The sequence below is a fragment of the Hordeum vulgare genome, chromosome 3H (genome assembly GCF_904849725.1).
Source record: "Hordeum vulgare subsp. vulgare chromosome 3H, MorexV3_pseudomolecules_assembly, whole genome shotgun sequence".
Taxonomy (NCBI): Eukaryota; Viridiplantae; Streptophyta; class Magnoliopsida; order Poales; family Poaceae; genus Hordeum; species Hordeum vulgare.
The window spans coordinates 61,616,232-61,631,665 of record NC_058520.1 but is presented as its reverse complement, the minus strand read 5'-3'; the positions used below and the strand labels follow the sequence as shown (position 1 = coordinate 61,631,665).

Sequence of the window (15,434 nt, the reverse complement as noted above, 5' to 3'; positions counted from 1 at the left end):
ACAGTGAATAGCAGAAAATTGATTCTACCAAGTAGATAAAACGAGCGGATAACATCTGTGAACAATTCAGTGTAACTACAGATAGGAGAATTCTCCATCATGTCGACCATTCAAAAATTAACCTGTACACATGTAAACCCTCAAATTCTCAAAACTCGTGGTACGTGAATTACAGCAAAGGAACTGGATATCTCAAACGTCACAAGTAAACTAAATAGCACTGAAATGATTACCGACGCTACAGGATGGTAGTATCAAAAATAACCGATGACTAAACAAAATGAAAGGAAGATGGCTCTTCTCTATGGGACTACCAGACAGATTCATCGCGATGCACCGCCTTTTCCTCTCCTAGCCTTTACTCTTACAGTATATGGAGTCTCAGCAGCAATTTCGCCAGCCTTCTGCGTACCATCATTCACAGACTGCTCGTTCGGGGTCTGACTGGTCTCTGTGGCAACACTTGTTCTGGGAACATTGCTCGTCTCTGTGGGCGAACTTGCTCTGGGAGCAGTGCTGGTTTCTGTGGATGCACTTGTTCTGGGAACATATCTTGTTTTCTGGGATTTGCTTGCACTAATCTGCCTTCTTAGACGCAACATCTCACCCTTCGCTAACGCCAGTTCCTCTTCGAGGTGCCTAGACCTCATTTCAAAAGTCTCCCTTTCTGTCTGAAGCCTCGTGATAAGATTCTGAGCATCCTCGCAGTTCTCTTGAGCCTCGGTTGTCAGTTTTGTTTGTTCATCGAGAGCTTTTGATAGCATTTCTTTCTCTGCCTCAAGAGTGGCATTCTTGGAATGAGTGCTCTCTAGCGCCTTAGATAGTGACAGTGCACTCGTGTTCATCTCGTCCAGTGATCTGGTTGCTTCATCCAGGTCTGCTTCGAGTACTTTTCGTGCTTGAGAATCTGCATTCAATTGTTTGGCCAAAGCCTCAAGCTCCCTATTCAAAGTAGTCACAACTCTCCTTTCATCAACAAGCTCCTGTGTGGTGGATTCAAATTTCTTGTACACATCCAGCAATTCTTTCTTCAGGTTATCACGAGCTTCCACAGCAGAAGCAAGCCCATTAGAGGTAGCTTCAAGTTCTTCCTGTCCCTTTTGAACCATCTCTTTAGCTGACACCACTTCATCTGATAGAGCTTTACATACTGATTCAGCCTCTCCAAGCTTGTAAGTCAGACCTTCTTGCATTTCATTGAACTCGCTTTGGAGATTTGAAATCTGCAATGACAGGTCCTTGTTCATTCTATTTGCTTCATCAAGGTCCTCGGAAAGTTTGGAAACCTCAGTTCGGGAATCACTTAGGGTCTCTTCAGTGGATTTAAGTAGATCTCTAAGACTTTTCAGTGCCGCAACTTCATCGTCTAACATTGCTTTGGTGGAATCCAATTCCTTGTTCAACTCGGCAATGACTTCATGGTCTTTGCTAGAGGCACTTAGTGCAACAGAGAGCTTTTCTTCCAGTTGTTTGATCAGATCATCTTTCTCAGACAATAATTCAGAATCATGATTCGCTCTCATCTCAGAAGAAGCCTTCAAGTCTGTACACTCTTTGATTAGCTCATTTATTTTTTCATCAGCTTCCTTCTTTGCAGAGTTTAATGCTTGAAGTTTCTCATTCAGTGAGTCAATTGAAGATATCTTAGAAGCAAGATCATTTTTAGTTGTATGAATCTCTTCCTCCAGCTGTTGTATTTTAGCATTTGCAAATTCAAGACTCTCTTTAGTTTGATGAGAGAAACGGCGCAGGTTCTGGTACTCTGCTTCCTTTGAAGAAAGTGATGAGTTGAGTTCCTCGATGCGTTTCTCCTTACTATCATTCTGTTGGCTGAGAAGACTTAATTTTTCCTCCAAATCACTCATTTCACCAAACTTTTCTGTCAGTTGGGCTTCAAGCACTTCTTTATCATTCCCAGCTTTATCAATACTACTTTCTAATCGCCGTATTTCATCCTTGAGCTCCTCAGCCCGTGCCTTCTCCCTTCTGAAATCTTCACTTAGTGATGTTACAGTCTTTTTTGTTGAAGACAATTGATCTAGCAATGAAGCTTCCTGCTCCTGGAACTTCATAGATTGCTTCTTTTGTGCCGCTTGCTGCTCTAATAACCTTTTTTCATATGTCTCCCTCATCGATGAGATTGCTGCCTCATTTTCAGCCAATTTGACCTCCAACTGAACAAAGTAGCAATTTAGACATGTCAGATAAATGTCTTCATGGAATATATAAATTTCAATGTATTGAAGTACTTATAATATTTTTAAATCTTATTGCATCCATATTCAAGTTATACTCTTTAAGGGAGTCAACTCGACACATTTCTCTGAGAACATCACGGCGGGAAATAAGAGTATTCAAGCTTGCAAGGTTCTCAGTGAGTCCTATACTTTCAAGCCTAACAAAAATTGGGTTTAATAACATATGTAAGCTCTCGTACACCCTAATTTGAGAGTGTTCATTTCTACAAAACACATGCCCAAGCCCAGGCATCAAAGCACAAGCACGCGCACCAACACACACAAACACATGTGTTTGTCTATGGATATGCCCATTACTATTTGTGTCCATTTCTCTTTTTTATTTCTTTGGATCTTGGCCAAGACTACACAAGAATGAAATATGTCAAAGTGAGTGGAGACCATGCTAGATGAGACACGATCAGGATGAATGAAGGGCTAATATAGAGACTCAAATTGATACGAAGGCAAGGTCATGAATGGACAGATTAAGAAAATGCATGAGCAACCATCTTAAACCATCTCAATAAGTAAAAGTAAAAAGGGATGGAAAATGGATGAATTAGCACCGGTCTGAATTCACAATTATAAGTTGAGGGGTTCGCAGTTTTTGGCGCTTATTATGGACTAGTAGTCTAGTAAGGCATGATTATCTAAGGCTACACAAAATCGCTATACCATAACAGATAAACAGCAGTAAGACACTAACTACAGGTTTGCAGATGATTTACAGATGAGACGACAGATTGCAGGGCCTTCTTTTCCTGTTGAGATGTACCATACAATCCAGCAAGAACGCCTGAGGCAATAACTGCAATTGCATTCAGAAGGCCAGCAAGTGGATTCCCTGGAGATTGTTTTTGCACCAGTGGTAAGGGTGATTCAGGTTGAGGGGCTTCAAGTAGAGGAGTTTCTGACTGAGTCCCGCCAGTCTGAGGTTCATCAACCATAGTCCCACCAGTCTGAGGTTCATCAACCATAGTCCCACCAGTCTGAGGTTCATCCACCTTTGGGACATCCTTTGTCTCTACAGAGGAAAAGCAACTTCAATTATTTATTTGATTTTCCAAACCACCATAAATGCGCAAAACAAATGTACTAGTATCAGTACGTTTATGTTTACAAAATGTTCCCAAGTTAGTAGTATTAGTATGCAAGCACTAAATAGCACTCGAGTGCGATGACAATGAGGCGGCACGAAGACAATTGAATTCAAAATAACCTTATCTTGGAGTAGAGTTTGCAGGTACACTAGAAAATATTTATACCAAGCAGCAAAAGCAAAGGAATGCATCATAGTAGACCCCAACAGGATTACTACGATAGTCATAAATCCCATCTTCAATATGCCTATTTAAATGAGGGCAGGGATTCTGACCATCAAGCATGGCATCGTTAGGTTTACAGATGACTTTATTACGTCCAATCTTGAAAGTTTTGTAGCAATTCTGAGCTTGGCGATCTATCCTCGGGGCAAGGATCCCCTTTCTTCTAATAAACCCTTCGGATAATGACATGCCATAAACTGCGGGAAAATTTAAAAAGCGGCATCTGATCAAAACTCAAAATTCACTTGAGATAAGTCGTGAATAATGAGAGCATAGCTGTGTAACTCCAATTTCAAATATCTTCCACCAGAATATCAGGTGTAGTACAGACCGATGCTGCAGGTATGAGACCTTTCACAAAACCTAGACATAAACCTTTGAGGTGTGGCACATATCAAGTGTAAGATTTATTTTGAGGAGTTATCTGTAGTCATCACCACCTTTTTTGTATAAGTACAACATAGTATTAAAAAATCCATCCCAAACTCAAATTTGTAGTTCTAAGAGCAAGTACAATAGACCTGAGTCAGCGGGCTATAAGAAATAAAATAATATATTTTTGCTTAGTTGAAAGAAAGGGGAGATGAGAGAGAAGGTAAGCGGGCTCTTAGTTAAGAGCCAGCTCTAACATGTGCTCCTAGACACTTTGTGAAAGTGAAAGGTGGACCATGTAATAAAAAAGTAGTACACTTTCTAATCAACTATTGTACATGTTAACTATAAGATGGGTTATAGATGACATGGCAATGGCTTATAGCCAGCAGCTGGCTATACTATTAACCATGCTCTAAGCAATAATTTACAAACTAATGTCAGGTGGAAATTTCAATATGGCAGGATGACACAACCTCTTTGTTTTACCAGTTCTAGAAGGTCTTTGCTTTTACAGTCTTTGACTCTTTGTACTGCAAACATTGGTGACAGTGACGAAATTGGGGGCAAAACCTTTCTCGTCAGACAGTATTATACAGACAGACTAGGCATTATAGTGCTTTAATACATACTCCGGGCGCACAGAACAGAATTAACATGAACAAGCGGATCCCGGGTCGGAGCATCGCACTAACCAGTCACGAGACCAGCGCTACTTGGCGCGGCCGCCTTGGCGGCGGTGTCGCGGAGGAGCGGCAGCGCGGAGACCCCGAGGAGCACGGCCCGGCGCGCCAGCGCGTACCGGGCCGCCTGAGACGTGGACGGCACGCCATCGGACGAGGCGGCGATGGCCCCGCCCCTCCGCGCGCGGTGGCGGCCGGCGGCGGCGGCGGGGGAGCGGTGCCGGGACGCGAGCGGCGGCGACGGCGAGGGCGAGAGGAGGAGGTACCCCATCGCGCCACACCCGCAGAGGCAAGGGCAGAGGCCGAAGTGGAAATGGCGGTGGCGGTGGTGGTGGTGGTGGTGTGGATTAGGAGCTGGCCATCTCGGAGGCGAAGGAGAGAGAGTGGGTGGGTCTCAACTGGGGACAAAGGCAATCTGCTTTGGGTGATGGAGTAATTACGCGTATGTCCCTGCGATTTTGAACGCGCACGAATCTTGGCGAGGTTTTCTGCGGGGGTGGTATGGGTGTTCAGCGTTTACGCTGGTGGGGACTGGGGAGCCCACCGGCTGGCCGTGCGCCTAAGGTTGTCGGTTCGGTGGAGTGACGGATTTACCCTCCGGATGTGTGCTTCGCACAGCTTCTGCTTGCTACCGTTTGGAAGGGTACTTCGGGGTTTCTGTGTGGTCAGCAGATTATTCTTTTAGGGATGTACTCCCTCCATTCCTAAATACTCCCTCCGTTCCTAAATATAAGTCTTTTAAGCGATTTCATTAAGGGTCTACATACAGAGCAAAATGATTGAATCTATACTCTAAAGTATGTCTATATACATCCGTATGTAGTCTATTAGGGAAATCTCTACAAAGACTTATATTTAGGAACGGAGCGAGTATAAGTCTTTTAAGCGATTTCAATAGGTGTCTACATACGGTGCAAAATGATTAAATGTGCACTCTAAAGTATGTTTATATACATCCGTATGTAGTTCACTAGTGAAATCTCTATAAAGACTTATATTTAGAAACGGAGGGAGTAGTATAAACCAGGCTTTATTCATCAAACCCACATAATGTGAGATACAGTTCTGGTCATAAAATTGGACAAATCAAATATGATGTCATCGACCTAAAGACGAAATGAGCTTGGCTAAACTATGTGCTTTAATATGAACTAGCACAAATACCCATGCGTTGGATCGGGTAAAAAAAAGACATAACCGATTCATGTGTCATTGTGCATCAGTTTTTATATCTGATTTTACTAAACATCTATGTTAAAGTTAAAAATGCAAATTTTCATCAGATGCAAGTAAACACAGCGAGCACATACACATAAAGAGTAAGGCAGAGACATAAAAAAAGGGCAAAGATAATTTAAAGATTATATATATTCTATTTTCACACTTGACATCACAAAGAACACAAGTAAAAGATATTGTGATACATCTTACCCTTTTATAAATTGACTGCAAGGCACGAATTGCTTCTATGGTTCAAGTATCGCATAATAGTTATATACAGTTTATTCAAGAGTGAGCATAAACATGGCATGTACTATGAAAATTCCTTTGCTATGGAGCTTAGTCTGCATATCTATTCGTCTTGTTTATAAATCAATGGTGGTCAAGATGTGCTGACAGCTCACCTGCCTCGCCCAGTTTACCAATAAATCAATGCACCTCAAAGCAAAAAAAAAGAACATAGATTTATCTACCTGATGTAATTGCTTTGTTATGGGTTCTACAGGCTGTCCTTGTGCCTATTCTGAGGCGTTTCCGGAATTATTTATTTATTTTATTATTGTTATTACTTGGAGAGGGGGGAGGAAGGGAAGGGAGGGAATGGGGGATCTTGGGGCGGCGCTCACCGTCGACGAAGTAGGCGGAGCAAGGGTAGCCGCAGGAGGAGGAGGCGACGGCGCGGGCCTCGTTGTCGGAGAGCATGGGCAGGAGCACCCCGATCCCGCCGCCGCGGGTGACGAGCTCGAGCAGGCCCAGGGCGGCGCCCGCGGGCCGGAGCGGCGCGAAGTAGGAGGTGCCGGGCCGGAAGGGCGCCCACTCGGGCTCGGACATGCGGGCCGGAAGGGCGCCCACTCGGGCTCGGACATGCGGGCCATGGCGCCGTCGATGGCCTCCTTCAGCCGTCGCTTGAGCGCGCCCGCACCCTGCCCGGTCGCCGGCGACGCCCCCGCCGTGTCCAGCTCCAGCACCATCGCGCTCCCCGCGCCCCGGCGCCGCGTGTGGTGGGCGCGAGGGCCGTGGGCCGGGCCAACAGCCGCCGGGACAGGGTCGCCGCCGCACGGGAGGTGAGCTTCGTTTCCCAGCTCCCGTCAGATCGACTTATGAAGGGACTGCGAGTTGAATACCTAAAAGTGGAGGGGCTTTTGTACAAATGTGCTGACGACATACGACAGAAGCGATACATGCTTTATTATTAGGGAAGATAACACGATTTTCAAAAATAAAATTACAACTAAAAAGCGATATGAAACCTAATCTGGCTGATAATGGCACCACTACTACCATGATTGTTTTTGTGGATATCACCCATGATCGAAGCAAACACAAACTGATGGTGGTTGAGATCCTCTACTAGTACTAGGGCCTCTCTGCATGCAATGGCCTCTAAAAATTGATGGGTCATCAACTTCATCTATAACCACAATCGAGCTCCCTCGAAAGTTTACGGACATAGTTGAACGTTCAACTCCTTTTCGTATTTTCAATTTGAGGCACTCTACGTCAAGATGTGGCTCTTTCACGTGGTTTTATATATTGTATTGTTTTGAATAAATCAAAAGTGTTTTCGCGTTCAGGAAATTTCACCTTTTAAAAAATATTTGTATTTTCTAACCGTGTTCACATTTTTGTAAACATGTTGAAGAATTAGAACAATATTATGTTTTAAAATGTATAGAATTTCAAAAACTATTTGTGTTTACAAAAGTTGTTCATAATTAAAAAATACACTTTTAAAAGCTATCCCAAATTTTCAAAAAATATTCACATATTTATAAAATACATTTTTTTTGTCCCTCTAAAATACATTCATGTTTAATAAATAATAATAATCCGTGTGCTACAGTGTCTAGCTCAGGCAAATGCTTCGATTAGCTACAATAAGTGTGAGTCTTGAACCTACAGAAACAAAGGATTAGTCCATGAGAAAACACCTGGAGGCAGCCGGGATGCATTAGTACAAAGGTAGCAGCCATGGAGGTGATGGAGTTATATACCCGCAGAGAAATGAGGAAGTACAAGAGATGCATTCGTCAGTTAAATTTTATCAGATATGGGCTACATTATGTTTTTTTTCTCTCTCGTTGCAACACACGGATATTTTTGCTAGTAAGTACAAAATGAACAAATAAAAAAAAACACAAAACAGGAAACCCAACGAACGTGCGTCTATGTGCTTGAGAAGCAATTCGACACAAAATGCGTCTTATAGGCGCACCCCAGGGTGAAGGTGATGGGTCCGAGGCATAAAGTTCATCCGGATTTCTGCGGAGCATGTCGTGGCGTGGGGTTCAAGCCAGCAAGGGCTAAGGGGTGGACTAGCGTTCCGATGTTGAGTATGGGCTATTAACAGGCCATCTATCCAATTGTATTCGTCGCATCGCTAGTGCAAGTTATCTCCCGGCTGGGCTATTTCTTGCGAGAGATCCATCGGTCTCGCCTCCGGCACTAAACTAAATGGGTCGGCCCAACATTGTATGTGTTGTAGGCTTGTAGCGATTTCAGAAAGGTTCTATGGACCAGTTTAAGAAACTTTTGTGTGGGTTTTGTCTTTTTCTTTAATTTCTATATGTTCTTCTATAAGTTTTTCAACGGGATTTTGGGTTTTCCTATGGTTTTTAATATTCATTTTCCTTCGCACATGCATGTATACTTTTTTAACACATGTTGCTTATTTTTTATTGTATATAGAAACATTTTTATATACATTGGACATTTACAAAATATGATTCACATTTATTTTCATATACATGTTTTGAACATTTTTGAAATACGTGTTTAAAAAACAATACATGTTGAAATATCATTTTTAACTACCCGAACATTCCTTTACATCATATAAACATTATTTTATAAATGTCATAAACATATTTTTGAAACACGTAACCTTTTAAAAAATGTAACATACGTTCTTCTTTGAATATTCAGAAACATTTATTAAATCACATGAACTTTTATTTTAAAAATGTATAACATTTTTCTAAGTGACACATGTATTTTTCTTTAAATTGTCACAAACATTTATTTGAAAGCTATATCAACATTTTTGAATATACTAACAAGTATTTTACAGTACTTTAACATTTTTTCATTTTGTGGTTTAAACTTTTTTTAAGTGTATTTTACATTTGAAGTATATGTAATTAAAATATGTGAATAAAGGGAAAAAGAATGAAAGAAAAGACAGAGAAGATAAACGAACTAACATGTAGGAAGATACTTGGGCCAGTCCAATAGTTACGATGGGAGGGTGCTCGTAAGACGAGACAACTTCGGTATAGCTAGAAGCAAGACATGCCACTCCTTGTATCCGTCAAAATCACATATTAAGGGGTACCCCTTGCAAAAGCTACTCTCATTGTGACAAATGGTGCACTGTATGTGCATCATTTGTCAGTGTGTCACTCGTTGTAATTAGGGAGTTTTCCTTTTCTTTTTTGTAGATTCATTTATTTTAACATTTTATCTTTTTAATCGTGCGTCCAAATCTTTAACTGTTTCATCGTTGGCTTTTTCGTGTCGAGATATTCGTAACTAGATCTCATGTTAATAGTTTTTGACGAACAATTTTTCACGAAAAAAACAGAAAAGGGGAGAAATGAGCCGGAAGCACGTTGTTTTCTTACTTTTCCCTTTCCGTGGGGTATAATTGTGCCTGTCGTTGAAGCAAACCTATTCCTCCACCAGAAGAAAATCTGTGTCCATCACCGAAGAAAAAAAAACTCATTTTTTTCCTTCTCGGGAGCTTCAGGTATGAACCTTTCACAAAATCTGGACATGAACCTTTGAGGCGTGGCACATATCAAGGGTAAGGTTTTATTTGAGGAGTTATCTACAGTCATCGCCACCTTTTTGTAAAAGTAGGATAGTGTGGGGGAGGGGATGGAACCCTAATTCAAATTTGTTAGTTTTCAGTAATAATTTACAAACTAATGGACCTCGGGGGATTTTTCTAGTGAAAAGTTGAACACCCAACAAAGATCCACAATTAAAGGAAATTTGCATTTCGGCAATAATAATTTTTAGATTTGACATGAAACATCACATGCATCTCTACAACACAAGACATCTAAGATGTAACTCTGCGTAGGGTGTTGTTTTAGTTGTACTAGGTATGCGACTGCACTATTTTATTCAGGCTGTTGTGACATTCGTTGAAATGTCACACCATAAGGTCACATGAAAATTTCAGTCTGATATGTCTAGGTGTGAGTAAGATGGCAAGATGTCATTCAGTCTCTTTCTTTTAACACTTCTACAAGATGTTTGTTACCGATCTCTCTGTATTGCAAACACTTGTCACGCTAATGAAATCGGGGGTAAAACCTTTTTCTCAAACAGTATTAGATGGGGGATTAGGCTTTAGTATTAAACAGTATTAGGAGTACAAGAATATAAACAAAAATTGAATTAACATGAACAAACGGGTCCCGGGTCGGACCATCTCACTAACGAGTCATGAGAGTCGTGTTGCCGGGTGCGGTAGTGCAGCGGAGGAGCGGCAACGCCGAGGCCTCGAGGAACACGGCCCGCTGCGCCAGCATGTACCGGGCCGCTTGAGAAGTAGATGACACTGCATCGAATGGCACGACGATGAACTCATCCCTCCGCGCGCGGTAGTGGAGGGGGAGTAGTGTCGGGACGCGAGTGGTAGCGACGGCGAGGGCGAGAGGAGGAGGTATCCCATCACGCCACACCGAGAGGCAAAGGCAGCGACCAAAGTGGAAATGGCAGCGGTGGTGTTGATTAGGAGGTGTTCATCTGAGAGGCAGAGGATTGAGAATGGGTGGGTGTCAACCGAGGACAAAGGCAATCTCCTTTGGGTGATGGGATAATTATGCATATGCCCCTGTGATTTCGGACGTGTATGAATGTTGACGAGGATTTTTGTGGGGGTGGTATGGGTGTTTAGTGCTTATGCCGGTGGGGGTGGAATGATGAATTTACCCTCCGATCGTGTACTTTGCATTGTCTCTGTTGGTGTTGTTTTGAATGGTGTGCCGGGGTTTTTGTGTGGTCGGCAGGATGTGAATATTTCACCGTTGAAACAAGCACTACATTATTTCGATTTAGATTTGCTAGTGAAGCTAGCTCTCAAATGAACGTCAATCTGAAATCTAAAACAAACAACTATTCCGAATCAGCTTTGTTAGTTAAATTGAATCTGAATTCAAGCATTTTTAGTGCAATTTGTTGAAGCATCTCAAAGTGTACTTACATGACAAAGCTAATTCACGGTCACTAAAGTGAATCCAGAAGTGGTCGATGTGACATCCTCAGCTTTTGCTACAGTAATGAATGTAATTAAGCTACAGTGATCCCACGCTAATGATGCCACGTCATCATAATTTCAATAGTTGATCTCGTGTTAGTCGAAAACCAAGTCGAATTCAAATTTAAAAAATAAATCGAACGAGAAAAGTTTTCGAATGTTAAAATAAAAAAATCGAATGAGTTACAAACATTTCGTAATAATTTATAAAAATGAAACGGGAATTTTTGAAATTATTAAAACCCTATATAATTAAAAATAGAAACTATTAGAAAAATAAAATAAATAACAAAAGAAAAAAAAAGCCCCTGGCCTAACTGGGCCAAAGTGGCCAGTCGGCCACCCCCACCAACCCATTTCGCCTAGGGGTATAAGACCCCGAGGGAACCCTAGCGCCAGCCCCCTTCCTCCCCATTTCCCACGCCGCCCCTCGTCACCCCCACCAACCCCCGTCTCTCTCACACCCCACGACGCCAGCGCCCCTTCCCACTCCCCCACGCCCGTGAACTCCTGTCACCCCACCCCTGCTGCTCCCGTCGAAGGCACTCCCCCACGCCCCAGCGCCTCACCTCTCCCCCAGATCCCGTCCACCCCCGACCGCGCTCTCACCCACCGCGAGCGCCGCCTAGCCCATCCAGCCCCTCACCACCCCGCTCCTCTCCCTGTCCAGCGCCAGCCGCCCCGTCGGCCTCAACCGACCGCCAACCCCGTCGTCCACCTCGCCCCACCTTCGACTGAGGCCGACCCCTCTCCTCGCCGGCCTCCTATCCGGCCCCAACGGCCGACGCACCACCGGCCGCACCACCATCGACGCCATCTCCACCACCCCATCAACGCCACCGGTCGGCTCCTCCTTCCGCTTCACCTCGACGCCGCCGTCGACACCCCCACCGAAGCCCCTCCACGCCGGAGCTCCTTCTCACCAGATCCGACGCCGCCTCCTCCGCCCCTCCCCGAGAACTCCGGCTACACCGGGGCTTCCCGTCAACGACAGTGAGCCCTCCATTTGGGCTCCTCCCACCACCCCTTCCTTCCTTTCCCCGCTCTGGTTCCGTTCAGGCATTTATCGTCTCGTTCTGGTGCCGATGATTTCCTGTATGAGGAGGTGGAGGTTGCGTCCTTTCTCTCTGTTGAGAGAGATGCCAGTGAGTTGAGGAGAGAGTTGGCAGAAAGAGAGTTGAGATGAGAAGAAAATAATAATGGTGATATATGTATGTATGTATGTATAGATGTGCATGTATGTATGTTTTGAGTATGTATGCATGTATGTAGAAAAAGAAAAACATATATATATATATATATGTTTTATTATAACAAATAAATAAACAATTATATATACTATTTAATTAATTAGTTAGTTAACTAAATAGATAAATTAGTAATCTGTTTATATAGATAAATAATTATTCTATTAGAGTATGACGCGTGGGTCCCCCACTAAATTAAATTGATTAATTATTAATTAAATCTTAATTAATATCCGTGTCAATGACACGTAGGACCCACTGGTCAGTTGACCAGTCAACTGTTGATGTCAGCATGACATCATGCTGATGTCATAATGACATTTAATAATTAACTAAATCTGTTTTTCATTCCTAAATAATTAAAAAAAACTTTAAAAATTAATATAAAATAAACCATAAGTCAGATCAAAATATTTTCAACATGAAAGTTGATCAGCAGAACGAGACGAACCCGGATACGCGGTCCATTCGTCTATCACGCGTCCCTAGCATAGCAAACGTGGAACTTTTCCATCATTTTCAGTCTGACCGGTAGTAGCGAAAGACCTTGGGAAATATCATGTGATATTTTCCCGACCCATCTATGACGGATGTTACCGCGTTAGCTCATGCCTAGCGTGCATATTGCCATGTCATGCTTAGTGTTGCATCTGTTGCTATTATTTATTGTTTCTCCCCCCTCTTCTTACCGGTAGACCCCGAGGCTGACGCTGCTGCCGGGTGCATCGACCCTCCTGACGACCAGCCCTTTGCCGCAGAGCAACAAAGCAAGCAAACCCCCCTTGATCACTCATATATCGCCTATGTCTTTCTTCCTACTGCTTGCATTAGAATTTTGCTACTCTTGTAGTTAGCTCCTATATCTGATGCATAGCCTATTTTTTGATGAACTGCTACTTTCAGTACCGCACTTTTTAACAGTTTAGTATAGCTGGAGCAGTCATCCCCTCTAACCCCGTAGTCCAGTTGCGCCGCTTTGTTTTCAAGTCTCAATCCCTGATCGATGAGCCAGACCCGGCACAACACTTACACCCCCTTAGTTGTGCGGCGCTACGGAGATACTATCAGGTATCGAGGGTGACACCTCGCGAAGTACTCCTGATGTTATCTCTGTAGTACAGCTAGTCGGTCGTGGTTATCGAGGGTGATTCCTCTTTCACCATTCCCGACGATGTCTCTGTCATGCAACCCCTCAAGTGTAGGACCCTCGAGGGTGATTCCTCTAAGTCCACCTTGACGGATTACATCGTTCGGAATCCAACGAGGGTGATACCTCGGATTCCCCCCGATGTTACAACCACATAGTTACTTGACCATATTACTGGGATCTTTGATGAATAGATGTTAGTCGGGTGGATTCCCGCGTGTTTGTGTCGATGACATAAGTAACATGATAATGGATTTGGGTATTTGATCTGGGTTGGTCGGAGACCTTTTCACACTAACCGGCTACGCGGGAAGAATTATGGGTACTCGACGTCGCGGTATCAGCCGAAGCTCTTCAGACGTCAGCGATGTAGCGGCGCGCGCCCGAGTGGTCCCGAGATGCATCGCTCTTGTATTAAGGGGTGCTAGGACTGACATCGGACGCCCTCGCATCATGCAGGAGCGCGGAGGGCAAGTGGGCCCACGACCCCTTTGTGCTTAGGAGTTAGACCAGCGGGTTGGCCTTTGTGCTGAGCTTAGGTGGGGCTGCGACGTGTCGATATTCCGAGGCCGAACATGACCCAAAAAAGTGTGTCCGGCCAGAGTGTTATCGAGTGTGGCGGGAAACTTGGTGCACCCCTGGAGGGATGAAAATTAACTATTTGGATAGCCGTGTCCACGGTTACAGGATGACTTGGAGTTGTGCCCTGATCTTATACAACTACAATTGTTACTTAACCGGATTTAGTTGCCCCGGGATTGCTTCCTCGCAGGGAGTCGAGGAAGTATCTCTAGGCGTGACCTTATATTAATATTGCTGCAACAATATGACTATTAATTGTGTTAGCTTGCTCTACTCTTGTCTATTGCTGCAAGACCCTGAAGATGCTAGTCTTTGATAGGACTAGGCCTTTCTCTCTCTATTCTCGCATTGTTGCAGTCAGTCCACATAGAAACCTCTTCCTTGATACTGATGCATAATTAGCATAGTTCTGATGTAAGACTTGCGAGTACTTTGGATGAGTACTCACCATTGCTTTGCTCCCCCTTTGCCCCCTTGATCCGTTGTTGCGACTAGATGATGGAGCCCAGGAGATGGAGTATACCGCCGACGACGACTGCTACCCCGACGGTGCCTACTACTACGTGGAGGTCGCTGAAGACGAGGAGTAGTTAGGAGGTTCCCAGGCAGGAGGCATCGCCTCGTTCGATCGTTGTATCTTTTGTGCTAGCCTTCTCTAAGGCACCCCATGTTTTATGTCTGTACTCAGATATTGTTGCTTCCGCTGACTCGTGTGTTTATCGAGCTTCCGTATTCTAGCCCTCGAGGCCCCTGGCTAGTAATATGAAGCTTGTATTTGTTTTATTTGTGTCTAGAGTTGTGTTGTGATATCTTCCCGTGAGTCCTTGAGTTTGGTCGTATGCATTTGCGTGTATGATTAGCGTACGATTAAATCGAGGGTGTCACAAGTTGGTATTAGAGCCGACTGCCTGTAGGTATCCCCCTTTCCAACTCCTTGGCCGAAGTTAAGTCTAGTGTTTGAAAAACTTACTAACACTCATGATGTGGCTTACGGGCCCACATCTCAATTGGATGGTATTAGTATCTTTTACTCCTTTTCTATACTCTCGGCTCTACTCTGTCTCTTCTCTTTTGGGTTAAATATTTTACTAACTCTAACATTAGGTTCTCGTAATCACATCAACCCGGAGCACTGGACTATCTACTATGTTCTTCTGAATGTATATTACACACACTGTCATTTGACATCCGTTAATCTTCTTTTCAGATGCGTCCCGCAAGACAGCACGTGCGCCTGACACATGCCATTGAGACGACTGGGTTCCCGACCATTTTGGTCGACCTCCTGACCAGGCTGGGATATCGCTGGTACCCAGTACCAGTACCAGGCTGAGGTTCGCATCTTCGA

The 15,434-nt window shown here is 43.8% G+C and overlaps 1 protein-coding gene and 1 pseudogene across 1 annotated transcript; both read right to left on the bottom strand.

The window, feature by feature from the left end:
* Nucleotides 1–65: 65 nt before the first annotated feature.
* Nucleotides 66–5,004, bottom strand: LOC123442971 (MAR-binding filament-like protein 1). The gene is made up of 3 exons (XM_045119167.1): nt 4,633–5,004; nt 2,969–3,264; nt 66–2,174 (listed from the first exon to the last, which is right to left on the bottom strand). Exons 1-3 carry the CDS (start codon nt 4,889–4,891, stop codon nt 324–326), a joined length of 2,406 nt encoding a protein of 801 aa, XP_044975102.1. The 5' UTR covers nt 4,892–5,004; the 3' UTR covers nt 66–323.
* An 825-nt stretch (nt 5,005–5,829) lies between these two features.
* Nucleotides 5,830–7,006, bottom strand: LOC123441486 (annotated as a pseudogene).
* Nucleotides 7,007–15,434: the final 8,428 nt, after the last annotated feature.

Excerpts from the sequence above, each read along its gene's own strand:
- LOC123442971 (XM_045119167.1), bottom strand. The coding sequence starts at position 4,891 with ATGGGGTACCTCCTCCTCTCGCCCTCGCCGTCGCCGCCGCTCGCGTCC. Across the intron at positions 3,265-4,632 it reads TAGCGCTGGTCTCGTGACTG|AGACAAAGGATGTCCCAAAG; the intron begins GTTAGTGCGATG and ends TTTCCTCTGTAG. Across the intron at positions 2,175-2,968 it reads TGCAATCTGTCGTCTCATCT|TTGGAGGTCAAATTGGCTGA; the intron begins GTAAATCATCTG and ends TACTTTGTTCAG.